The sequence below is a fragment of the Vulpes lagopus genome, chromosome 4 (genome assembly GCF_018345385.1).
Source record: "Vulpes lagopus strain Blue_001 chromosome 4, ASM1834538v1, whole genome shotgun sequence".
NCBI classification, from domain to species: Eukaryota; Metazoa; Chordata; class Mammalia; order Carnivora; family Canidae; genus Vulpes; species Vulpes lagopus.
In genome coordinates this window covers 115749297-115775050 of record NC_054827.1, presented here as the reverse complement: position 1 = coordinate 115775050, position 25754 = coordinate 115749297, and the positions used below count along the sequence as shown (strand labels likewise).

The 25754-nt window shown below is 39.9% G+C and overlaps 1 protein-coding gene across 2 annotated transcripts in view; it reads right to left on the bottom strand.

Annotated features, from left to right (window-relative positions):
* ADAMTSL3 (ADAMTS like 3) overlaps window positions 1-25754 on the bottom strand; it is a 340042-nt gene that overhangs the window by 127918 nt on the left and 186370 nt on the right. For both annotated transcript variants that reach the window (XM_041752919.1, XM_041752918.1), the window contains exons 10-15: window positions 17163-17274; window positions 11662-11800; window positions 10549-10599; window positions 9514-9718; window positions 7283-7430; window positions 5601-5685 (exon numbers count right to left, since the gene is read on the bottom strand). In XM_041752919.1, the coding sequence (XP_041608853.1) occupies window positions 5601-5685; window positions 7283-7430; window positions 9514-9718; window positions 10549-10599; window positions 11662-11800; window positions 17163-17274 (740 nt within the window). The remainder of the gene's footprint in view (window positions 1-5600; window positions 5686-7282; window positions 7431-9513; window positions 9719-10548; window positions 10600-11661; window positions 11801-17162; window positions 17275-25754) is intronic.

Here is a 25754-nt window from a genome sequence, read left to right as displayed (position 1 = left end):
TTATGTTACCAGCTATATCTTTGCTGCCACCACCAGCTCTGTATCTTCTAGGCCTCTCTCCACACTCAGGACTTCAGCAGCCGGGCACGGCCCCCATAGGCCATCTGGTCGGCATGCAATCCCAAATACTAGACAGACTGCTCTTCTGACACTCGTGCACATCTCAGTACCTTAGTCCACACACCATCTCTCCCAAGAAGCTACTACCCCTGATTCCTAGACCTCTCAGTATGGTAATACAACCATTAAATTCTCTGCCTACCTTATAAGACCAACCTAAGAATGGGTGAAGCTTGAATTCAGGTTACCTAATGTAAAACTGGAGCTCTTCCTAGAATCACATGCCAGAGAATCACTGTCTACTGCTTAACAGCACTGAAATGCTGGACAATTCCCTGATCTTTCTGTGCCTTGGTGTCTTCAGCCCTAAAGTGAGGGTAAGAATAACACCTCTTCATGTGGTGTTGGAATTAAATTGTTGGAATTAAGCGAGTCAATCCACATAGACCTCCGGCACAAACAAAATCCTCAATATTAGCTGTTAGTACCAATGTGAGAAAAATAGGTGTCTGAAAGAAGACATAATTTGATTTTAGCAAATACAGCTCCCACAAATGGAGAAGCTAAAATAGCAGAGAAGAAAACATCCAAAGTGCTCTAAACTTGTCCTGTTTCCTTGGTTTTCACCTGTGAAAAATGGGAGAAAGGGCAACATAGCTGCAGAAGCATCAAAAATCCCAAAGAAATGGGGAAGTCTCTAGGGAAGGCCTCTTAAAACAACGATAAACCATATCAGCCGTCAACACATTCCACAGCTGAAAGCTAAGAAAGGTCAAAATTGCAGTTCTCTTGGCTTAGCTTTATAAGCTATAATTTTTATTTTCCTAATTAAAAAAAAAAAAAGAAAAGCTTTTGAACATCCACTCTCTGTGTAAATTCAGAGCTCCAGCCATGGTAAACCACAGAGGTAGAAATATTTATCTTCTCCATGCAGGTTTGGCAGGCTTTCCTCGAGGGATCTGAAATATAGCTGCGTTCACCTTCTCCTTCATTGTCAACAAGCAAGCATCCCCAAACCACAAAAGACAGTGGTTATAGAAGGATGAACTGGAAGCTGAGGTATGTTGCGGTTTTGTTTGGAAATTGAGGGAATGAATAGAGTTAGAAGTGGTAGGAGGAAACTATAAACTTCACACTAGACAGCCAGGAACAGGCCAGAATCTGCCAGCAGCGTGAATTATAAAGGAAAATTGCATAGAGACCACAGAGGGGGAGAGGCAGAGGAAGCGGGGAGGAGGCGGCCACATGGGCTGGGAACAGGTGCTGTGGGCTCAGTCTTCCATGCTGGAGAGAAAAGAGTGGTGTCTTTCTGGAGGAAAGGGGAATAAGGGGAGCAGGAAACCAGCTGCAAAGTCAGGTAGGCTAACATTAAGAGCAGGTTTGGAAGGAATAGAGCCTGGACTCATGCAGCTTACGTGATCTTGTCCCTTCCAGTTCAATAAAATGAACAGGATTTTCAGACCATGAAAGGGACCCTGTGGACTACCCGATCCAGTGGTTCCCAAATTCGGATGCACCCTCCCAAGTCACCTGGGGCACTTGCTAAAAATGCTGGTGACAAATTCACAGAGATGGAAAGCATAAGGGAGGTGCCAGGGGCTGGGGGGAGGGCTAGGGGGAAACAGGGAGTCAGTGCTAATGGGGACAGAGTCTATGTTGGGGGAGATGAAGCAGTTCTGGAGGTGGGTGGTGGTGCTGGCTGCACAACCATGTCAGCATGTACTTAATGCTGCTAAACTGTGCCCTTAAAAATGGTTAAAATGGTAATTTTTTAAATCAAACCACAACTGACACATGATATTCTATCCATTTCAGGTGCACACCAGAGTGAGTTGGTATTTTTATACATTACAAAATGATCCTCACGATAGGTGGATCATCACCACCTGTCACCATACAAAGTGATGAAATACTATGGACTGTATTCCCTATGCTGGACTTTTCATCCCCATGATTTATTTATTTTATAACTGGAAGTCTGTACCTCTTCAACCCCTTCACCTATTTTGTTATGGATATTTTACCACACACACAAAAAAAGGTATCTGGCAGGGCCCCCCAAAAATGCCAGTGACTAAGCCCCCCTCCCTACAACAGTGTCCACCGTATGGGGCCCAGAGATCTGCATTTCAGTAGCACCACAGGTGATTCTGGTGGAAGTGATTTGACAGTTAGACTTTAAAATGGTATTATGGTTATGAAGGAGAAGAAAGAAAAGAAGGGGAAGGAGGAGGAGGAGGAGGAGGAGGAGGAGGAGGAGGAAAAGTAGTGGTCCTTCTTCTTTAGAGGCACATTCTGAAATATTGACAAATGAAGTGCCATGCTGTCTGGAGTTTTGCTTCAGTGTTGGTGGCACAGGAGGAACAAGAGTGGCCCTGGTAACTGAAGCCAAATGATGGACACATGGGGTTCATTATACTGTTCTCTCCTCTTTCATAGAAGTTTGACACTTTCTATAATAAAAAAGTTTTAAAAAAAGACTTAGCCAGGTGGCAGCCCTTCCCAACAGAGAAGTGAGCATGACTAAAGGGGTGGTGGGATGAGTAAGTCACGGGGATGAAAGGCATAGCGTAATGAGTACAGTCAGTGGTATGGCAACAGCTTTGTGTGGTCTTAGATCGTAGTAGCTACACTTGTGGTGAGCATAGCAAAATGTAGAAACTTGCAGAATCACTGTGTGGTACATCAGAAACTAATGTAACATTGTGTCAGCTATAGTTGAATTAAGAAAAATATTAAAATGGGGGGGTGTAGAGGTTAGTGGCAACTTCTTGTAGGCAAGGCACAACCAACAGTTCAATGTGGCTGGAGATCCCACTCAAGGCAAAGCAAGGAAGAGCTTAGGGATGAGGCTGGAAACCCAGAAGGGTGATGCCCCCACCCCCTACCCACTAAGTCTGCTTGGCCCTGGGAATGAGTGTAAATCTTTGGGAGATGGGGAACCATTGGGATAGTCTCGATGTTGGAAAGAAAGAATCAGATTTGTGCCTTTGCTAGACTTTGTCCAGGAGTTGTGGGATGTCTGGGTTTGAGGGGACTGCATGGAAAGTGAATCAGAAGGCTGTTGCAAGTGTCCCGGGAAGTGAGTTCAGGACCTGGACAGGATGGTAGTAGGAACAGAGAGAAGGAGCTGGAATGGAGACAGATTTTAGTGGATATGGTTGCCACAACCAGTAGTTAACTACATATTAGGGAAGAATGAGAGAGAGAGAGAGAGAGAGAGAGAGAGAGAGAGAGAGAGAGAGAGAGGCAAGAATGACCCCAGGCTTGTGATTTGGGGAACTGGACAGCAACCCCATTAACCAAGAGAGGACATGCAGGAGGAGTAGCAATTATAATCTAGTTGTGTTCTGGGGACAGAAGATCCAGGTAGGATACATTATTCTAGATGAAAACTCTAAACCTTCCTTGTGTGACAACTGCACACTCCCTTTCAGCTATCTCTAATCTCTTTCTTCCCTTACAGAATCACAGGAGATCAGAGCAGGGAAAAGGTTCCAGTAGTATTGAGCCCAACACCCTTCCTGTACAGTTGGAAAGTGTAGACATGTTAACTGACTCATCTACAAACTTTATTATTCTTTAAATATATTTAAGGCCATCCTCACTTCAAATAAAAAACAATAACAAATCAAACATCCGGAGAACCACTTCTTTCCATCAACTTTCCTACCAATATTCACTCCTTTTTCGGTACTCAAATACTTACCTCCTTCTAATTGGGAATTTGTGTCTTAAATCTCTGTAATGTTTACTTCTCTACCCTCTGAACAATACTATTCTAAAATTAACTGGAAAAGACTCTCTTGTCCATCTAGACAGCGTTTTCTTGGACTGCATCATTTTTCCTCAGCTTTCTAGATCTACACCCTTTCTTAAAACTTTAATGCTTTGGTCTGTACCACTGTGGTCCTTCATTGGGTCTCCTCTTCCCTCTGCTTACTACTCCTTCTCCTGCATCACCCAGTTCTTGCGTCCCCCCTCCTCTAGATCACTATGCTACAGTCATGAGCACAGAACTCCTCTCTCTTCACTCAGTTACTCTGGGGCCAGTCAGCTCACAGCATCTACAGTTTCTTCTGGGTTCACTTCCAGGTCCAATTCTAGTCCATGTGGAAAAGTTCTGCGCGTGTCCTAAATGGGACCCTCCAATTCTCTTGGCTCATATCACTTGAGGCATGGTGCCTTCTCAAAGAGAAGTAATCCACATTCCCCTGGGGCTCACTGGGAGGGACCCCAGTTGGAAGGGACGTTGACAAATGAGCGTCTTCTGAAAACAGCAATGAGGTTGGTAAGGGACCTAAAAACAACACATGAAAACCACTAGAAAAGGCAAAGAGTGATGAGCTTGGGAAAGAACACACTCTTGGGATCCAGTTTTCTTCAAATTTGTGAAAACCTGTCACAGAGGATGGGGCATAGATGTGGGTTGTTTTCTGTTTTGTTTTTCTGTTTTAGAAAGCAAAAATTTGAAGGAGGTGTATTTAGCTCAACCAGAGAAAAGTCCTGCATATAAGTCAGGTTGTTCAACAGAAAAATGAGTGGTCTCTCCTCGCAGGGAGCTCTGAATGTCACTGAAGGTTTTGAAGAAGAAATGCCTGCTCCGAGCGGAAAATGGCCATATTGCCTTTGAGATCCTTCCTCCTACAACACTCTGTGAATGCCCTCTTGGTAAATAGCCTATCAGCACCACAGACTTAATGTGTCTGACAGGGAATCATCTGTCCTGTGCAATTACTTGAATCTATCATTGGTGCTATTGTTCTTCTAGACTCCTGGATGAAACATCTCAGACCACCTTTGATTCCGTGCTCTCTTTAGATCTCTATCTCTCTGTATCCAGAAGTTTCTTTGATTTGCTTTGCTCTTGATTCTCAATTTCCACTGACACCATTATACTCCAGATTTGCCAAATCACACATGGATGGACATCACTGGATTTTTGAGTTGCAATGGACTGTGGAGAAATCAAATCCCACCTGCTCATTTATAGGATGAGACACAGAAAAATTAAAGATTTGTCTAAGGTCACATTGTTAAAAGTGGTGGTTCTAGACTCTGAGATGCGCAGAGCCATATTCTTTCCACTGCTCCATACCGTAGCAGCTCTGGGATTTCTCCTTATAATTCCTCACGCCACTCGGATACATTTCAACTGAACTGATTTTACAGAGAATGGCCATGTCTTAACCATGGAACGATTGATTTATTTGTATAATATTGTCATGGTCCTTGGTCAAATCATAAGTGTTAATCTAGATTGAGGAATTATCCTCAATCTCTTAATTGTAACAGACCACTGGGTCTGCTTTGAGTTAACAAACACTGTTCTTTTATGTGCTTCTCACCAATACTGCCAAAGTGGGACTGCTGAATTGCGAAATAAAGAAGAATTCTAGCCAGCTCAAGCTCTCTAGAGTCTGAAAATTCAGGTCATTTGGATTTGAAATGTATCATTGTACTCCAGCGAGTACAAAACTTACATATATCATGTTAACTGGCTATGCCCTGATTACTCCCATAAATGGCCCTGGACTCACGTTGGTTCTTCTGTTGCTATTCTGGTCTCTTCTACTTCTTGTGCTTGTTTCAGCCAAGGTAATTTAGCTTCCACTGGACTTTTTTCTAAGAAAAAAGGAACATAAACAACAAGCTTAAGGGAGTTGGATACATGATCATTGTTTGCTGAAAGTTTCATCAATAAAGCAGTCATGCTTTGCGAATGCAAGCTGAGTCTTTTAGCACAGGACATGAAGCAGCTTCTGGAGTGAACAAGGCATTTCTGTCATATATTTTTTTAAATTAACACATTATCCAAATACAACCAGATGATCCCACAGCACAGTTGAGCATGTTCTCCAAGTGAACATAAAAATGCCTTTTTATTTTTAAAAAATGCCTTTTGCAAACTAACACCAATCTCTGTTATTTACATATTAAAGCTCTTACTTCAAGCCTATCGACTTGCTTTCTTTTGCCACAAATTCTAGTTGCCCTTGAGTAAAGAAATCACCAGAGAAAATCAAATAACATAGCTGTTTAGAAAGTTGGGAGGAGGAGAATCTGTGCTTTGGTTTACTTAAAATTTGATTGTTGTAGTTGCTGAAGGCACTCATTACCAATTACAACCATCATGCAGGAGCAAGATGCATGCTCCCTTCTGTCCATGAAGCCTCCCTAAGATATGAAGAAATAGTAGTTATGAGAGAAGAAAGGAAATAATTTTGGACTGCTGCAGAGAAATCACAGACACTAAGAACGTGGCTATGACAGCACCATCAACTGTATAAGGAAGGAGGCAAGACTTCCCTGATGAAGTTATATAACCAGGATTTGTTCTTTCCATGGCAGCCAATGATTTTTCTGGAAAGCAGACACAGTAAATCAATATTTGCCCAATGGTTGATTATGAGGCTGTTTGTATGGACAATGAACCCTGAAATAATGAAGGAAAATTTTACTATCCTTTCTAAGATATTAAGGAAGACTTCTTGGCACTAACAGGTGGGAATACTCCCTCTCTTATTTCCAGAAAGGAAATACTTGTCATAAGGGTTGGAAAGATGACCTCACAAAAATATTCAGAAATAATCCTGTATAGAGAGGAACATATAAAAAAAAAAAAAGAGAGAGGAACATATATCTGAGAGATGATACCAAGGCTTCCTGCCCCTGGATGCTACCCATTTCTGCTAATTCATGTGGAACAAATAGGAACAAGAAAAGAAACTCTAGAAGTATCTATAGGTCTAGATTGGGAGCTGAAAGTCTTCATTCATTCCATAGTAGGCAACAGGACACATGACGAAGAGGATGTATAAAATATTGTGAGAACAAAGACTGAGAACCCTAGGGGAAATTTCCTCCCCCTCTTCCTCTTTATTCTTCTTCTCCATTTCTACACCAACCTTTTTCTCTTCCCATTCACCCTGCTTCTTTTTCTTCAAAGCAGGGATTACACCAAATTATTGTAATTCTTGTCACACCAAGAAACATTAGTGTAAGCCCAGACAGATAGGAGCCCCTCTCTATGTACTGAGTCAATACCAGCTCACTTCCACCCTGCATCCCCCAAGATCACTTAAACACATCGGTCCAGCTTCTTTACATAGGTGGACGGGTCTATTTCCATCTACAGGTGAAACCATTTTTTAAGAAAGTAAGTTGAATGTAAATGCTACAATATTGGAAAACACATTTGTTTCCCATACCACAAACTTACCTTTTGGTTTATAACATGGGATGGGAATGATACACTCCTCTTTAATGTGTAACTTCAGTTGTGGGTTGCATCCGCCAACATGCTGTCCACGGTGATTGATACACAGAACAACGCGGTAACGTAACCCTCGGCCGCAAGTCACTGTGCACTTGAAAGAAGAAATGAGAGGCCAGTGAAAGTCTTACTCGTGAACAGACCCACAAAGGTGTTAATGACTCATGCCAAGAAGAGCCACTCATTTACATGAATATTAAGCAAAAAAGCCTGTCAGACAAACATGTAAAGAAGGGGCTCGAAGCTGATTTTCAGTGATTCTTGTGTTTCAGGGCCCCTCTTTTGCAAGGCATCCTTCCAATTCTCCATTTGAAAGGTATTTTAGATGAGGCCACAGCACAAGAAAATCTGAAATGCCCTGAAATCTTTCTGCTCAGATATGAGAGAAACCTGATAGAAGTTTTCTCAAATTTGATTAAAAATTTTTTATGACATTATCCAAAGTAAGTTGTGAGAATGGAAAAGAAAAGCTTTTTTAAACTATTAATTAAAAAATCAAATTCTGATCAATCACCCCACTCTTATGACCACTGAACAAATATTCTAATCAACTGAGTGAGGTTTGACATTAGACCCTATTTCTGGGAAACTGACTCCCCAACCCCAAGATTTATCTACTTGAAATATATATGACACTGAGACGCTGTTGCATACTGGCCAAGAAAGAAACACAAATTCTGCCCAAAGATAAAGAAAATGGTATGATTATAAGGTATAACTATAGCAGAAGTGGTCAATCCAAAGGAGTATTGCCTCCTCCTATTCCTCCTCTTCAGGAAGCTGGACATTTATTCCAACAATGCTGTCAGTATTTATGTTTCCAGAACCCCTCTTTGGAGCTGAATATATCTGTAATGATAGCAGATTCTTGTTACTGAGAATGTATTTAATTTTTGTAAAGAAATGAAAAGTATCAAAAGCCAAGAAAGGTAAATGAGATGATTTGGTTAACAACCTTCTGTTTTGAAACTATGAGTGACGATAAAGTCATGATATTGATACGGGTGTGTTGGCAGGGGTGCTATAAAAGCTCTAAAGCCAACACAAAACATGTAGATGAGACTTGTAAGACCTGAAAACAAGTTCTGCAGGTTATAGAGTTAAAAATCTTGATTTCTGATGATAGATCATAATGTGGTTTTTGGTACATCACTCAGTTCAATAACTGAAAATCTTACTATAATAAAATCCTCCCACCTCAGGCTACTTATTTATGTGAGCAAGGTTTCCTGGTGTGTACATACAAAACTAAACTAAACTAAACTAAACTAAACTAAACTAAACTAAACAAGAAATCCGCAGTTAAAAATTAAGAATAAAATTACTGCTGAACCCATCTCTCATTCTGGCAATGGACTATTTTTTCAAGACCCCCTCATTTTCTAGAAAGATTGATAAAATTGTTTACCAAAATTTGAAATCTATTTATTATTTCTAATACTTAAAGCCTAATGGCCACAGGAAAATGAAATAAATTTATTTCAAATAAAATTAATTAATTTCCATCACCATACATATTTTCTTGGAGAAAAGTAAGAGTTTAACCAATAAAAGACCATAAAGCATAAAGGTACTTTATATTAAGATACATTTCTATGGGGAGAGTAGATTGAAAATGTGAGTTCAAGGGGGAAAAAATGTAAACTATCCAAATTGTTCAAGAAGAACTTCTCTATGTGTGTTTTTTTTTTTTTAAGGGAAAGATGGCAAGGGTAGAAATTAACATGGCATTTACATTCTGCTGGACACATTTTTTAGCCATAACACTTTTATTTTTAAAATGCCAGCATTCACAACATGTTAGAAATGACAGTCTTTTGATACTTATTATTTAAACTTACACAAAAATTTTAAATGTCAGGGCACCTGGGTGGATCAGCAGTTAAGCAACCAACTCTTGGTTTTGGCTTAGGTCATGATCTCAGGGTCCTGGAACAAGCCCCACAATGGACTCTGTGCTCAGTGAGGAGTCTGCTTGTTCCTCTCCCTCTGCTCCTCCCCCCTCAAATAAATGAATAAATAAAATCTTTAAAAAAACTTTTAGTTATCAACCTAAATATATGTGAAGGGGTATATAATTTTGCAAACATCTTTTAGGGGGTATGTGAAAAAAGGATCAACAACACCTTGATTAAAGTCTGAGGTTTAATTAAAAGTGTCCTGTCCTCAAGTCTTACCTGAGACCACTCCATGGCGATCCACTTGGGGCAGTCAAACAGGTTGCAGGTCTGCATGACCTTGGGTTTGGGAGCATACATACACTTCCATTCTTCCACCTGGAGTATCTCTCCATGCATGGACTCCTCCACACACACGAAGCTCCGCCTCTGAATCCCACCTCCGCAGGACACTGAGCACGCAGTCCAAGGATTATGTTCCCAGCTCAAAAGCAAACAAATAAAAGATACATTATTTGTCATTTGCTTTTTGTTTCAAGCTTACTAAGGTGATGGATGCCAGGTGTAGTTCAGTTGAAAGCACACAGGGCTTGGAGTCATGAGACTTTTATCTTGACTGCCATACAGTAACGGGTACTTCACTCCTCTGATCCTGAGGAAATACTATACCTGCCCTTGTGCCCCTTCCCAGGGCCATTCTGAGAATCACGTTGGTTAAAATGGAGGGTATGAAAGGATTCTTTAAACTGTCTCTCCATTATAAATACAGATAATACTACTAGAGAATAACAGAAACTGAAGGTCAGAAACTAGTCATCTGGGTGTAAAAGGGAATTCACATTTCCTGACCAACTGCAATGCCTGAGCTCCCTCTGTACTAGCCAGTTACCCAAGCTGTATTAACACCTCCAGTAATGGGAAATGTCGCTGTTTGAGGGAGCATATTCCACCTAATTCTTTTTTTTTAAGACTTTATTTATTTATTCATGAGAGACACACAGAGAGAGGCAGAGACACAGGCAGAGGGAGAAGCAGGCTCCTTGCAGGGAGCCCAATGCAGGACTCGATCCCAGGATCCTGGGATCACCACCTGAGCCAAAGGCAGATGCTCAACCACTGAGCCACCCAGGTGACCCCCTAATTCTTAGACAGATCTTCCTTATTATGGAGTTGAAGTCTGCTTTCCCTTAGCTCTTTGTAGGATCTAATATCTATCCCTCTTATATTTCAGACTACTGCCACAGATATTTCACAATTCCTTGCAAACTACTTAGAGCTAACTGCAGAATGGAAAAAAGCAAACACGTAACTCACCGAGGGAGAGGCTGGAAGTGGTCATAGGGCATGATCTCTTTAAACCCATCACTACAAATGAAATAATTGGGACAATGTCATTTTTCAATCAATTAACATATTTATTAGTTTGACCAATATAGACTTGACATCCCAAAAGACAGAGCTCTTTCCGATTGAAAACTATTTATGCAAAGTGTTGGGAACTCTTCCTAAAAGCTCAGCCACCATCTTTTTGATTTTTGGGAACATTTCCAGCACACACCATCCCCAGTTATATGAAAATACAAAAACTAGTGGAAGGAAAGAGTGTTTCTTAATTTAGATAAATCTATTTTTTATCATCTAAAAATATTTTTTGGATATAATATATTAATGATATTAACACACTATCATATTAGTAAGAATATTCAGAAAAACTTTATTTCATAGAATTTGTCCTTTGAAAAGGTCTCTATTAATAATTATGTTCACCTGGGATTACAGGAAATGGGCAGTTCAGTGATAGGAAATGAAATCCACTGAGAATGCTTCCTTTTCCACTTGCACACTTCTGCCGCAGCCAGCTGGCAGATGTCGGGGGGATTCTGGGACTTGATATTGTGCTGTTATTTTAAGATACTGTAGTAAAGCCAGGAAACTTCCCCAGGCAATCCAAGTCAGCAGGTACTAAATTATGCAACAGGGATAGTTTATGCATAGCTTTTCTGCTTTGGCATTAAAACTTTTTACTTCCTTGCACAATGCATCATTTATACCGAATTTAATGTGAACACTTCAAAAGTCAAAACGTGGTAATGGGTGACCCAGTTTAAAAGTGAAAATGGTGAGTTCAAGATATTTATGACTAGCAGATGGACAGGACCTCATACTTGGACTGTATGCAGGAGATACTCAAAGGGGTTCATGACAAAGGGGTAAGTATCCAAGCGCACACACACGACCAGATGGGAGAGCCCCAGACCCAGTGAGCTGGTGAGCCTGGTCCCTGCTGAGCAAGGTTACAAACACAGATAGGGCCACTGGCATGTGTTCAAGGTCACATGGTGCAAAGGTCACTGCAAAGACTGATCAGTCTCAGCCACAGTTGATTTATTTCTTTTTAGAGCAAAACCCACAGGTAATTATGCAAACCTTGATGGGCAAGGGTCCATGCTGCACTCCTTCAGTTTGGGTTTTGGTTTTACGTTTTCGGGGTAGTAATGGCAGTAATGGTCAGGAACCACCCTCTTCAAGCGGATATCCACACATTCAGCTGAATTGAGCTGATAACCTAAAGGAAAAAGAAAAGGCAGTTCTGAATACTGAATGGTGTCCTTTTCACGTGGCAGTGATCACTTGCCACACAGTTTTTTTTCCCCTCAAGAAATTTAACTCAATGGTTCTCATCCCTGGCTACACAATGGAACCCCTGGGAAATTCTAGCATACATCACTGCCTGAGTCCCTATGAAGGGTCCAATGAAGCCAGAAACGCTGTGGCTTGGTCTAGAAAATCGTGTTTTATTTTGTTTTGTTTTGTTTTGAACCATTTTTAGGTTCTTCTAAGATAACTAAAATGTGTGGCCAAGATTGGGAATGATTACTGGAACTGATTACAGTAGTCTAAGCACTTTCAACGAGAAAGTTACAACAGACTCCTTTATAGAATACCTGAACCTTGGGGCAGAGGTCCGTTCGTTGGCCTGTCTCCTGACTGTCCCCATGACTTCCCCTCTTTGCCTGTCACCACCCACCTCTCGATTCCCCCAGAGATATCTGTTCTTTGTTCATATGTTCTTAAATATACATCTGCCTTATGTAATGTTGTTTGAGGGTATCTGTTTTAACTAAATAAGTATTTTAAATCTTATTCTATTTTCTACTTTTCTCACTCAGCATAACATTGTCGAGAGCTACCCATGTGCCTGGTAGGTGCTTCTTCCCACTGCTTAATATCCTGTTGCTGGCGTATACCACGTTTCACTCTTTTGCTGTCCTGGGGGATGTGGGGGCATCTCTGATGCCCACAAACTTTTCTAACTAGGGAAGTAAGCATTATAGGGAGAACCCAAATCCATGTCCTATACCGTCCCCTGCCTCCAAAGGCTTCAGAGGAGAAGGGATCAAGACTCACTTCCGATTCTATTAAATTCAAATTGTCATCTCTAAGGAAAGTGAACATTCCAAATGGATGAGTGCTATAAACTTTAAAAACTCACAAAATGAAGCTTCTATTTCCTGAAATATCTGATTCCAGGTTTCCTGTCACTACATAAGTGTCATGCTAAGTTAAAAAAAAAAAAAGGCAATTTTTCAAAACCAGAATGAGCTCTTCAGGGAAAAAAAAAATGCCCAAAGCTAAGCTCTCAGCCACAGCCAATTGGTCTAAAGGTCTAAAAATACATTTAAGGGCTTGATTGTCGAGAGGAATCTGATTTTATAAACCACTAGACAGCTTTCTGCAGGCCATGGCTTGGATGTAAGCTGAGTGCAGAAGGACAGACTGGTATGCATTATAAAAAGCAAGGTTGAAACCGCAAGAACGAAAATCCAAATGGAGTCAATAAAATGTTACTCGGGTGCCAATATCTGCCAGAGAGTCTACAATATCAGATGGTAGCAGTGATCCCAGAACTCTTTCCAGGCTAATCTTAAGAGCCCCACGTAGATGATTACAGACGAGACCAGGAAAGTCCATCCAAGTATCTTAGGAAGCAGGGAACTAAGTCCCCTGATTATCTGACCACTCAGAAATGGCCTTTTCATGTATCATATACACTTGATCACTGATATAATTAAATTCTGGTAATTCTCTCCTTGTGGGTTTTATGTGTGTGTTTTTATTTCCTCCAACACAAGAATAGAATGAGATTATAGCTCCTTGAATTAAAGAAAAATCTTTCTTCTAAATGGAAATATACTTCTAGGAGACAAAAAGCATACAGGTGTTTATCATTTTAGGAGAGACAATTTTCCTCTGTAATTTTATGGCAGTACAGAGATAACTTAAAGAGAAGGAAATAAGGCAGATTGGCTTCCTATCCTATATTATGAACAAATGTATTGAGATTCTGCTAGTGTGCACAAAATGGCAGGCTGCAAGGGGAACCCCCAAAAGCAGCCTAAAGTCTGCCTCTGTTCTTACAACTATCACTCTGCTTCTGCTTGGTGGGCAGACTCACTGCTAGGTGCTCCCATCCATGATTCTAGCAGGGCTGAGTGTGTCTTTCCTTTGGTCCCCATGTATGAGACATATTTGTTTTCCTTCCAAGGATTTAATCAACGGAACTAAGCCAAATCCCATTACAAATGTCCCTCCCAGAAAGTAGAAAGCTTCTCTTTTATCTTCTGTGTCTGAATGGGAACATCTCTCTGAATAACTGGGTGTGAGAGTTAGCAAATAAATTGAAAAGAAAGAGATGTTTGTTTTCCTGCTGAGTAAGAATAAAAAAAGCCCCACCAGCTCTTTGCTTTTGTTTTGGGGGCCATGAGAGACTCTGTGTTCCCTGGACCCATGACCCACATGACTCTGAAGTGGTAGGATTCTGCTTCTGGATATCAAGTGTACAAGGAGGGATCTATAGATATGTCCCACTTCGCCAGAGAGCTTTTCACTATCAGCACTGAGTCATGTATGTATCTCATAATTCATCACCGGAAAATGCCAGGAGTGGGGACGGCCAGAACTCTGCAGATCATGCAGAGACATTGTTAACAAGATTCAGGCTTGTCTAGACTCTGACATAACAGGTATTTCGCGAGCACTCACTAATTGCCAGGCACTGTACTGGGCTCCTTGACATGTGTCCTCTCATTTTGTCTCCCAATGATGCTGCAGGGAAGGGGGGATCAACCTGTTTATGGATGATCAAATTGATGTTCAAAGATATCTCAGAGCAAAGTAGTGGCAAAGCCAAGGAGGGAGTCCAGGTCCCTGAACTTAAGCTCCATGGCCACACTGCCTCTTGATGTAAATGTTGTCACACAATTTTTGGAGAACAAGTTTGGCCAGAATGAGCCTGAGGCCCAGGTCTGGAAAGACTCATGGAACTGACACAGATCATGGTCTCAATTCCAAACACTGTTTCACCTCAATCAGCTTTCAACAAGACTAAATGTGTTGTAAGAATTTCCTTGGGGTCACTGTTACAAGGTCACTGACTCAAAGCTCTGAAGGAGCTTCTGCCTGAGAACGATGTTCAGCATGTTCAACAAAACCAGATTTCACGTTCAGGGGGAAACAAGAATGGCCTGAGAGAACGTGAGGTTCTGGCAGGGACTTAAAGACGATCTCCAGCATTTTGTTTCCGTCGTATTTATTTTTGTGATTGTGTTCTATTTAGGCAACAGATCACAATTTTCCACTCTGAGGTGATCATATTAGATCCTTTTTGGTGCCTATGTTTATGTAAAATTTTAAAAGGTCCATTGAAAGAAAAAAAAAACGTAAGTTATAGTATAGGGGTAACACAGATACGCAAAAGCAGTGAGGTTAATATGGCTACAGCTGATATCCAAAGCCATTGCTTTAGAGAGCAGTGGTTCTTTTTTTTTTTTTAAGAATGAATGAATGAATTTATTTGACAGAGAATGTGCACAAGCAAGGAGTGCAGCAGGCAGAGGGAGAGGGAAGGGAGAAGCAGGCTCCCCACTGAGCAGAGAGCCTGACGCGACTCGATCCCAGGACCCTGGGATCACAACCTGAGCTGAAAGCAGATGTTTAACCCACTGAGCCACCCAAGTGTCCCATAGGGAACAGGGGTTCTTAAGCTTGAAACTGCACCATAATCTCTTGAAGGGACTGTTGCACAGGATTGATGGACCCCAGTCCCAGAGTTTCTGATTCAGCAGGTCCAGGGTAGGGGCCAAGAATCTGCATCTCCAACAAGTTCCCATGAGATGGCGATGTTCCTGGCCCAGGAAGCCCACGTTGAGAATCACTGCTATCAGGTCATAATCTAGGGGTCTACTGCCCACGCCTGGCCCAAGAAGAACTCACTGGGAAGGTTAACTTTTTACCTTGTTTCTAGAGCCCCATGCAACCCCCAGACTGTTTCTCTTCCACTCCCAGCAACACCAGCTCCTTCTGGGGTCTGGGCTACTCAGTGGTCCCACAAGCACCTGCCTCCTGCTTTCACTAGGAGCCTAAATCCCAGAAGAGAGCAGTCTGACGTACACATTCAGGAGAACCTGACGCTGGCTGAGGAGCCCTCCGTGATAAGCCTATGGTTTAAGGGAGAAAAGGCAGAAGCTGCACTCAGTTTGTGGCTCTCTGAATAAGCTGATATTCTGTAGCCCTGCAGGGAAGCAGTGGTTTGGGGCCGGGCTGACTTAGGCTGGGCTGAAGGAGGAGGATTTATTCTAGTCCTTCAAACACAACCATACCTGAGCCTGTGTACTCTGATCTGCTCCAAGGTGTGGTAGGTAGTTGGGGGAGATATAAGAGGAAAATCAGTTAGAGCACGGGGCTCTGGCAACAGACGGACCTGGAGCTAGATCCTAGCCATGCTGTCCACTAGCTGAGCAAACAGAAGCTCATTCTTTAGCTTTTCTATGTTTCTGTTTGTTCACACATAAAACAGGCATGGGGCGGGTGGCGGCGGTGGTGGGGGGACCTGGTGGCTCAGTGGTTGAGCAGATGTCTGTCTGCCTTTGGCTCAGGTCATGATCCTGGAGTTCGGGGATCGAGTCCCACATTGGGCTCCCTGCAGGGAGCCTGCTTCTCCCTCTGCCTATGTCTCTGCCTCTCTGTGTGTGTCTCTATTATATAAATAAATAAAATCTTAAAAAAAAACAGGCATGAAAAGAGATCTTTCACAGGTTTGTTTGGAAGAAGAAATGTGAAGATGAGTGCCCTAGCTCATGGTTTGATACATGTAAATGCCCAGCACTGTTGCCCGGTGCTTTTAGAGGAAGTATCAGCATTGAGTCCCTCTAGCAATTCTAGTAACTGTGGTTCCTGGAGTGGCACTAGTGTTGAACCATTTACCTTCAATTTAAAAATTCAGTTCATTAAAAGAGACTTATCTCAATGGAGGCTCTGGTCGCCTCCTCATTTCCTCCAGGCAGACACTTCCTCCATATTAAACAGATGATGATCCTCCACATGAGCCTGCAAATATGTGTAGCACATGTGCAGAGCCCTGGGTTAACTGGCCCAGAGCCTTCCTCAGCTGCCTGTGAAATCTCTGAACTAAGTGAGCAGTGAGCAGGCTCTCCCCCTCACCACTTAGCAGCTACCCCTTCTGTTTTTGGTAAGTTCTGTTTTGGTACCTGAGGGAGGATAGGGTGAAAATCTAAATGTTGGAACCAATGCATCCATTGACTCGGTCAGACGAGGCAAGCAACCTGGTCTCTCTGTTTTTCAGGTTTTCCGTGGATAATTAAAAATAATACATGCTTTAAGGATAATCAAAACAAGATACTTAAGAATTAATGTAAATATGTTTCCTGCTTTTTGCTATAAGTAAAAAGTGTTTTCCAAATCCTGTGTTCATCTGTCTTCAAGAATAAAGATAATACCACTGCATTCCAGCTGCTGAGTAGGATGCCATGTATTACACAAACACCAATTTTGAAGTCAGCTTCAAAAAACACAAGTGTGTCATTTCTAACTCTGAGCCCTGGCATTCACAAATGAAGTCTGTGCCTCACCTCCTCCGCATGTTACAGTGCAGGGAAAGAAGTCAGTTTGTCTCCACTGATGACTGATCGGCTGGTAGAAGAAGAACTGGACCACACTGTCTTTGGCCACAGTGTACCTGGTCTGGACAGAGAGAACTGTGGTCATGTATCTGCATACACCGAGTAGTGCTTCCCGCACCTTTCCAAATGTGATGAATCTATTTCACTAATGTAGGTAGACAATCACATATCAATCACAACAAACTATAGCACATGAAAATTCCAAAAATTCTAACATGTGATAACATTTCATTTAGGTTTGGCATACATGGGGGCTCAACAGATCTTCAACCAGTCTCCCTGGAGTCATCCTTCCAGAGGATTCCATGCCTGTGAATGAGTTCTCAAATGTGTAGGTGGGCTTGTTTGTTTGTGTAACTTCTTTTTCCTATCTGATATATCTGATTTTAATTTCCATGAGAGCAGGGACTGGGACAGGCTGGGTTTGTTTGCAACATGGCACATAACTGGGATTCTTACACTTTCAATAATAACATCTTTAAGCAAATCCTTCCAAAAAGGTTTTCTGAAAGCACAACAGCAAAAATTCAAACACACAGAAATATATAGTGTTTACACATGATGTTTACTAGTGCTCCAGAATCTAACTAAAGAGGAGAAAGGGTACCACAGTGCATGTGCAAGCAGAGGGAAGAGGGAGGTACTGCTGTAGGACTGATGCAGCAAAAAGAGAAAAAGAAAAATGAAAAAGAAGTTGAGTTCATGCAGAACTGATCCAGAAATGCCAACACACATCACATATGAAGTTCAAGTCAGAGACTTAGAGTAAATAATGAGTAGCCGATATTTGATGATGTAATTGCTGAGAATTTCCTAGACTTTGAGAAAGACAGGTATACTTGGTTCAAAAAATTTTTATCAAGTTCTGAGCAGACATTTTTAAAAAGTTACAACCACCAAGATAAAGAAAAATCTTAAAAGTTCAGAAAGAAACAAATAAGATTACCTACAAAGCATTGGCATCAAATTTCTCACAAGAAACACTGGATTCAAGAAAACAAAATCATACCTTTAAAGTGACGAGGAATAATAACTTTTCATCTAGAATTCTTTAAATTATTAACCAATAATCAAAGATCAATTATCAATCTATGAATGATCTATGATCAAATTAACAATCATAGTCAATGAAATAAAGATATTTTCAGACATAAAATGACCAAAACTTTACCACTTGAGACCCTTATCGGAAAAGAAAAGAAAAAGCTACTAAAAGGTACCAAACAAGACCAATAATAGAAAAGCAGAAGAAGGTAGTGGATGCAAGAAACAGTAATGATGATATCAATCAGTAAAGCTTATTTATAAATGTAAATAAATAAGAGTTGACTAAAAAAATAATACTTTGATGTATCTGATTATAAAACAGTATAAAAAGTCCAGCACGAGATATGTTGTTGGGGAGGAGAGGCAGGGCAGTGTGGTGGGGGAGGGGGTGTACAGTGGTCATAGGGGCACAAAACATTTCTAAAAGGTTTTTCTCTAGCTATGGAAGAATGGCTTGTCTCTGATGAATCCTGCCAGTGAGAATAAGTGAAAACACTGCCTAAAATATTTTTTAATGTAGTTGAAGGCACCAGAGAACTACCATACCAGTGAGTGTTTGCAGGGCCAAGATCCCAGACACAAAGCAAGCCCAGAGAGGTGAGCATAATACTTGGCACCCCCTCTGGCACCACATTTCTGCTGAAGGCATTTTCCATCATGCAAGTGGTGACTGAGTGGCTGAGAAGCTGAGCAGACCTGTCATCAGACTCGTGTGGCTGAGAACAAACACTGGAGCCCAAGATCCACCAAGCTGATGCCTTACTGGTAAATGCCCCAGGCACCCAACTGAGACCCCAAAAAGCTCTCTCCTAGGAAAAAGTGTGAACTGGAAGTAGACCAATTTTCAAAGGGAATGAAGACCAGGTTCAAATTACTTCAATTCCTGTTGGCTGAAGGTAATTGGCTGCTAATCTGTGTTCCAAAAGCAGAAATTAATCCAGTGTCAAATCATATCTATAATCTTTCATCTACTATACATAGCAAAACTTAAAAATAACTAGGCACACAAAAAGGTAAATTTTAATAACAACCAAAAAAGGTGGAGGAATAGACTATAAGTGGAATTACAGAACATCCAGATATTGGCATCACCTGACAGAAATTTAAACACCTATGTATACTGCCACCACCCCCTCTAAATCTAGCTTTGGCTTCAGCTCATGTCTCACAATACTCCTTCTAGTATCAGGGTATTAGAGCCTCACTGTTAGCACACAGCTCTCCTTAGGCTCTGTTTTTTAGAAAGCCTAGGCTAAGATACGGTGGTTACAATGCTTAAGAAACTAAATGACAGGGATCCCTGGATGGCTCAGCAGTTTAATGCCTGCCTTCAGCCCAGGGCGTGATCCTGGGGTCCTGGGATCGGGTCCCACATTGGGCTCCCTGTGTGGAGCCTGCTTCTCCCTCTGCCTGTGTCTCTGCCTCTCTCTCTGTGTGTGTCTCTCATGAATAAATAAATAATTTAAAAAGAAACTAAATGACAAGAGAGAGAATTTCACTACAAACAAGAAGCTACAATAAAAATAAAATGGCAGGGGTGACTGGGTGGCTCAGTTGGTTAAGCATTTGCTTTTGGCTCAGGTCATGATCCCCAGGTCCTAGAATTCAGCCCCCGCATCAGGCTCCCTGCTCAGTGGGGAGCCTATCTCTCCCTCTCCCTCTTCCCCTTCCCACCCCCATGCATGTTCACTCACTCTCTCTCTCAAATAATAAAATAAATAAAATCTTAAATAAGTAAGCAAATAAATAAATAAAATGGCGATTCTAGAAGTATGAAGCATGATCATTTAAATCAGTATCTCAATGGATAGACTTGACAATGGATTAGACCGGAGTTCAGCAAATATTTTCATAAAGAACTAGATAGTAAACATTATAGTTTTCAGGCCATATCATCCCCATTTCAGTTATTTGATGTGGCTGGTATAGTGAAAAAGCAGCCACAATCTATAAACAAATGGCTTTGGCTGTGTCCCAGTAAAATTCCACTTACAAAAACAAGCCATCAGCTTGTTGGCTAGGATTTGCTGGCCCTTGGATTACACATACTTGAAGAGAGAATCAGCAAATGGACAGGTAAGAAGGAACTGGAAAGTAGACATTGAGAGATAAAGGTATATACCTTTAGCCCCAGAAAAAGAGAACACAGAGAATGCAATAGAAATAAATGTGCAGGAGCAATAAACGAGAATCTTCCAAATTTGATGGTGGATATCAAACCAGAGTTGTGAAGCACCACAAACCTCAAGCAGAAGAGAGCCATTAATTACCTCACAGTCAAATGGATGAAAATAAAAACCAAGGAGAAAACACTTAAAAGCAGCAAAACCTCCTAAGGCACAAAAATAAGAGCAACAGCTGACTTCTCAACAGAATTAACAGAAGCCAGAAGACAATGGAGTGATACCTCTAAAGTGCTGAAAGAAAATAGTTCCATAATGGTAAAACAGTCACATCACTAGAAGAAGTAACGACTCTAAATGTGAATGTACCTAACAATCTAGCCTCAAAGATAAATAATTTGAAATTAACAAGATTAGAAAAAAACTAAATAAAGGAACAGTCACAGTGGCAGTTTTACCATATCTCTTATGGTAACTAATAGAATGAGCAGACAACAACCAGTAGGCTATTATTTTTATTTAATTTTTTTAATAGGCTATTGTTTTTAATAAAACCATTAATAATACCATGATAAAATTGACATACAAACAGTGATCAACAACAGAAAATGATGCATCATATCTTTTAATATTTGCTATGTTCTAAGCCACCAATTAAGTTTCATCGGATTTCAAAAAAATGAACATAATACAGAATATGTTCTTTGACTAAAGTGAAATGAAGCTATAAAATAATGATGAGATTACTGGAAAATTTCTATATACTTGGATAAGACACTTCTAAATATTCCATAAATCAAATATATCACTATGAAAATTATAATACAATTTAACTGAATGATGATGGAAAAGATTTCATATCAAAATTTGTAGAATAAGGGGATCCCTGGGTGGCTCAGTGGTTTGGCACCTGCTTTTGGCCCAGGGCGCAATCCTGGGGTCCTGGGATCAAGTCCCGTGTCGGGCTCCCTGCATGGAGCCTGCTTCTCCCTCCTCCTGTGTCTCTGCCCCGCCCCTCTCTCTGTCTATCATAAATAAATAAATAAATCTTAAAAAAATTGTGGGATAAAATATAAGGCACACTTGGAATGAAATTCATAGACTTAAATGCATGTATTATGGGGAAAAAAGGAAGAAAATAAATGACCTAAACAGTCAACTCAAAAAGTTAAAAAAGGAATTATTTATTGAATCCAGAGAAAGTAGAAGAACAGAGATAATAAAGATGAGAGTGGATATTAATGATATAGAAAGGAAACTACATTAAAATTGGTAATAAAGTCAAAATGTGTTTCTGTGAAAAGTCTAATAAAAGCAATAGCCCCCCAAAATGACTGACCAAGTTAAAAAGAAAGTAGGAACAATCAGTATCAAGAATGAGAAAAGGCACTCACTGCAGATCCTGGAGACAATGAAGAAATAATAAAAGGATATAACAGGAAAAACCTCTGTCAACAACTTTTAAAGAATTAGTTGAAATACAGACATACCTTGGAGATATTATACGTTCCATTCAAGACCACCACAATAAAGCAAATACCACAGTAAAATGAGTCAAATGAATTTTTTGGTTCCTTGGTGCATATAAAAGTTATGTTATATAGCACATTAAGCATTCAGTAGCATTATGTCTAAGAAAATAATGTATGTACCTTAATTTAAAAATTTATTGCAGAGCACCCGGCTGGCTCAGTCAGTAGAGCAGGCAACTCTTGATCTCAGGGTCCTGAGTTTAAGCCCCATGTTGAATGTAGATATTATTTAAAAATAAAAAATCTTAAAAAAATTAAAAACTAAAAATACTTTTATTTTAAAAAAATAAGCTAAAAAAATAAGCTCAGATGGTAAGCTTTCAGCTAGATGTTGTTACTGATCACAAATCACCATCACAAAGAGAGTAATAACAAAAAAATTTGAAATATTCTGAGAATTACCAAAATGTGACACTGAGACATAAAATAAGCAAAGTCTGTTGGGTAAATGGTGTCAATAGACTTGTTCAATGCAGGACTGCCACAAACCTTTGTAAAAAATACAGTATCTACCAACTGCAATAAAATGAAGTACACCTATAGACAAAGTCCATGAAACAAAACTGACATAAAAGGAAACTAAAACTCTGAGTAGTTCTATATATTTTAAAGACCCCAAACACACACTTCTGAGAATTTCCTGCTGAGTATTTCCAAATATTTAAAGAAGAAATACCACCAGTTTTATACATACTATTGCAGAGAATAAGAACTCAGAAAACACTCTAAACTTGTTTTATAAAGACAGTGTAAATTAATAGAAGACTTGACATGAATACATTACAAGAAAAAAAAACTCTCCTGGACATAGCTACCAAAAATATCATAAATAAAATAATTTAAAATTATACTCAGTGATACATAAAAAGATAACTTTTTATTAATAATGAAATAATAAATACTAATAAAATATAATAATGATAATGACGAAGTGAAGTTTACTACAGGAAGGTAATATGGGTTTAACACTTAGAAATCAACATAATTCAGTATACTGAAGGGAAAAAACAACCCAATATATGAAGGAAAAAACATACGATCACTCCAAAAAAGGTAGAAAAAGCATTTGATAAAATTCCACATTTATTTATGACAATTGAAGCAAATTAGAAAACGTTTCTTTCATTGAATAAAAAAGTTATCCAAAAAAAGTTTCTTTCATTGGATAAAATATTTATCAAAAATTCTTAGCAAACATTATACATGATGAGGAATTACAGGGTCCATTGCCCCTGAAATGAGAAGCATGACAAACATAGCTTCTGTCAACTAATACTCTTCAATATCATATCAAATATCCTAAGTGGTACAATGTAGCAAGAAAAATAAATAAAATATACAAGATTAGAAAAGAAGAAACAAAATTACCATATTTGTAGGTGTCATAATTGTTTATATACCTACTACAAAGAATATATTAATTATTAGTATTAATAAGTGAATATAGTAAAAATAGAATGCCAATATACAAAAAATCAAGACTTCCATAACTGGCAAATAAACAGAAAGTGAAAAAAATGCCATTTATGATAACATCAAAATAACAAACTGGGAATAAATTTACAAAAAATATATGACATAAACATTAAAAATTAGAAACATGAGAGAATTTTAAAATAAATGGATGGATATACCATATTTATGGATTGAAAAATTTGGTATTGGAAAGTTTTCAGGTCTCTCCAAGTTGACATATAGATTGAGTGCAATCTATCAAAATCCAAAAGAATGTTATAAAAATTGATAGGCATACTTAAAAGTTGCTATGGAAATGCAAAGAGTCAATAATATCAAAGATCATCTTCAAGAACAAAGTAGGAAAACTTACACTAGCAAATATCAAGACTTGCTTTAATACTAAGGTAATTAAGTTATGATGGTACTACACAGATCAATGAAACAGAATAGAATCCAGAAACAGATCCACACACATACAGTTTGGGATTTAAGACAAATGGGGAAAGGACTGTCTTTTCACCAAATGGCACTGGGTCAACTGGATAGTCATGTGGAAAAAGATATTGATTCTACTTCACAACGTGTGCAAAATCAACTCTGGGTGGATTATAGCTCATAATACAACAGGTAAAACAATAAGTCTTCTAGAAGAAAACACAGAAGAATAGTTTCATGACCCTGAATGAGACAAAAATTTCCTAACACACAAATATAAATTGTCTAAACATAAAGTTAAAAGTTGATAGCTTACACTACAACAAAATTAAGAGCTTTTGTATGGCAAAACTGATTGACCTAAATACATGTAACAGAGGGGAAAAAAGGTTGAAGATAAAATGAATTAAGAATTGAGCTCTAGAAACTAAAAATACAACACCAAAATAAACCCATGTGAAGATAAAGGAAATAAAAAATTAAAATTTATATAAATCACATAGTTTTCAAACTTGGAGTTAAAAAGACAAAAATCTGGTTTTTATATGTCTCAGAGACAAATCTTTGGAGGGTCTGAATGAAACAAAAATTAGACAAGGAACCAGTGGAAGAGACATAGTTACTTACAAGTACAGTGAGATTTTTTTTTTTAATGCTAAGGCAATACTATGATTACATTTGAAAAGTTTGAAAGAATTAGATGAACTGGATACTTCTCTAGCAAAATACAAATTCCAAAACTGGCTTAACAATAGAACCCTAAATAAATCAATAAGCCTAAGAGGGGCTGAAATGGTTTTCTGAGTCCCACCCATTATCCCCAAAAAGAAAGAGAAGAGGAAGAAAAAGAAAGAAAAGGCATTAAACCCAGATGTTTTCCATAAAGAGATGACCTTATCGGAGCAGATGCATTTAATTGCTGACCAATATCCACTTCCCTTCCCCATCCTGCCAAAGGCTCACTTTTGTTCCGGTGCTCATGCCTCCCCCATGTGTCTTAGCTAACGCCTGATTGTCCCACGTGATCATAGTGGGCACAGCTGCCTTGCCAGGTGTGGGGCCCAAAGTGATTGTGCCTGTTGCTCACACAACTGCAGAGCATAACTGATTGGTAGTGCCCATCCCAAGTCAAGCTCTCTGTGGGCTGCTCCCACCCAGGGGGTCCGAGACTGGCCATTTCCCAGGAGACACTGTGTCATGTGATAAGATGACTCTGGCTCAGAGACTCTCCTGCAGCCTTGCTGAATTCTCTAGAACTGCTCTCCAATCTGAGATGCTCCCACCCAACTGTCCTTCCTTCCCTCTCTCCTCTGCTTGTGGTCAGATCTTCCATATAGCTGGACAGCCCTCCTGGCCTCTCTTGGCTCCATCTTGCCTGTCCCTTGTGGGCATGCTGCTCCTAAATGTCTTGCATATCTAATCCTGTCTTGGCATCTGCTTCCTGAAGAACCCAGAAGGACTAACACCCAGGGAATGGTTTAGAGCAAGCACATGACCCAAGTCTTGTCAACGAGAGGTGATAAAGGGTCTGTTGTGGAGCTCTTGAGAAAAAAAATTCCTTACTGGAAAGGTTTATAAGAAATAAAAAGTCCTATTGGGCTTCTGGACTTTGTCTTCTCTGCATGTTAGCCTTCTACTCCAAATGCAGGGCAATTATAAGCCAATTTACCTTTTTCTTTTTTTTTTTTATTGGAGTTCAATTTGCCAACATACAGCATAACACCCAGTGCTCATCCCACCAAGTGCCCCCCTCAGTGCCCATCACCCAGTCACCCCAACCCCCTGCCCGCCAATTTACCTTTTTAGAAGCTGACATATAACACTGCATCTCTTCAGGTAATGCCCTATCAGGTGAGGTGACTCTACCTTCATCCCTCAGCTACAGAGTCATTCTACCCTCACTGTGTCAGCCCCTCCAAGCATGGCCAGCTAAGAGCACAGAAATT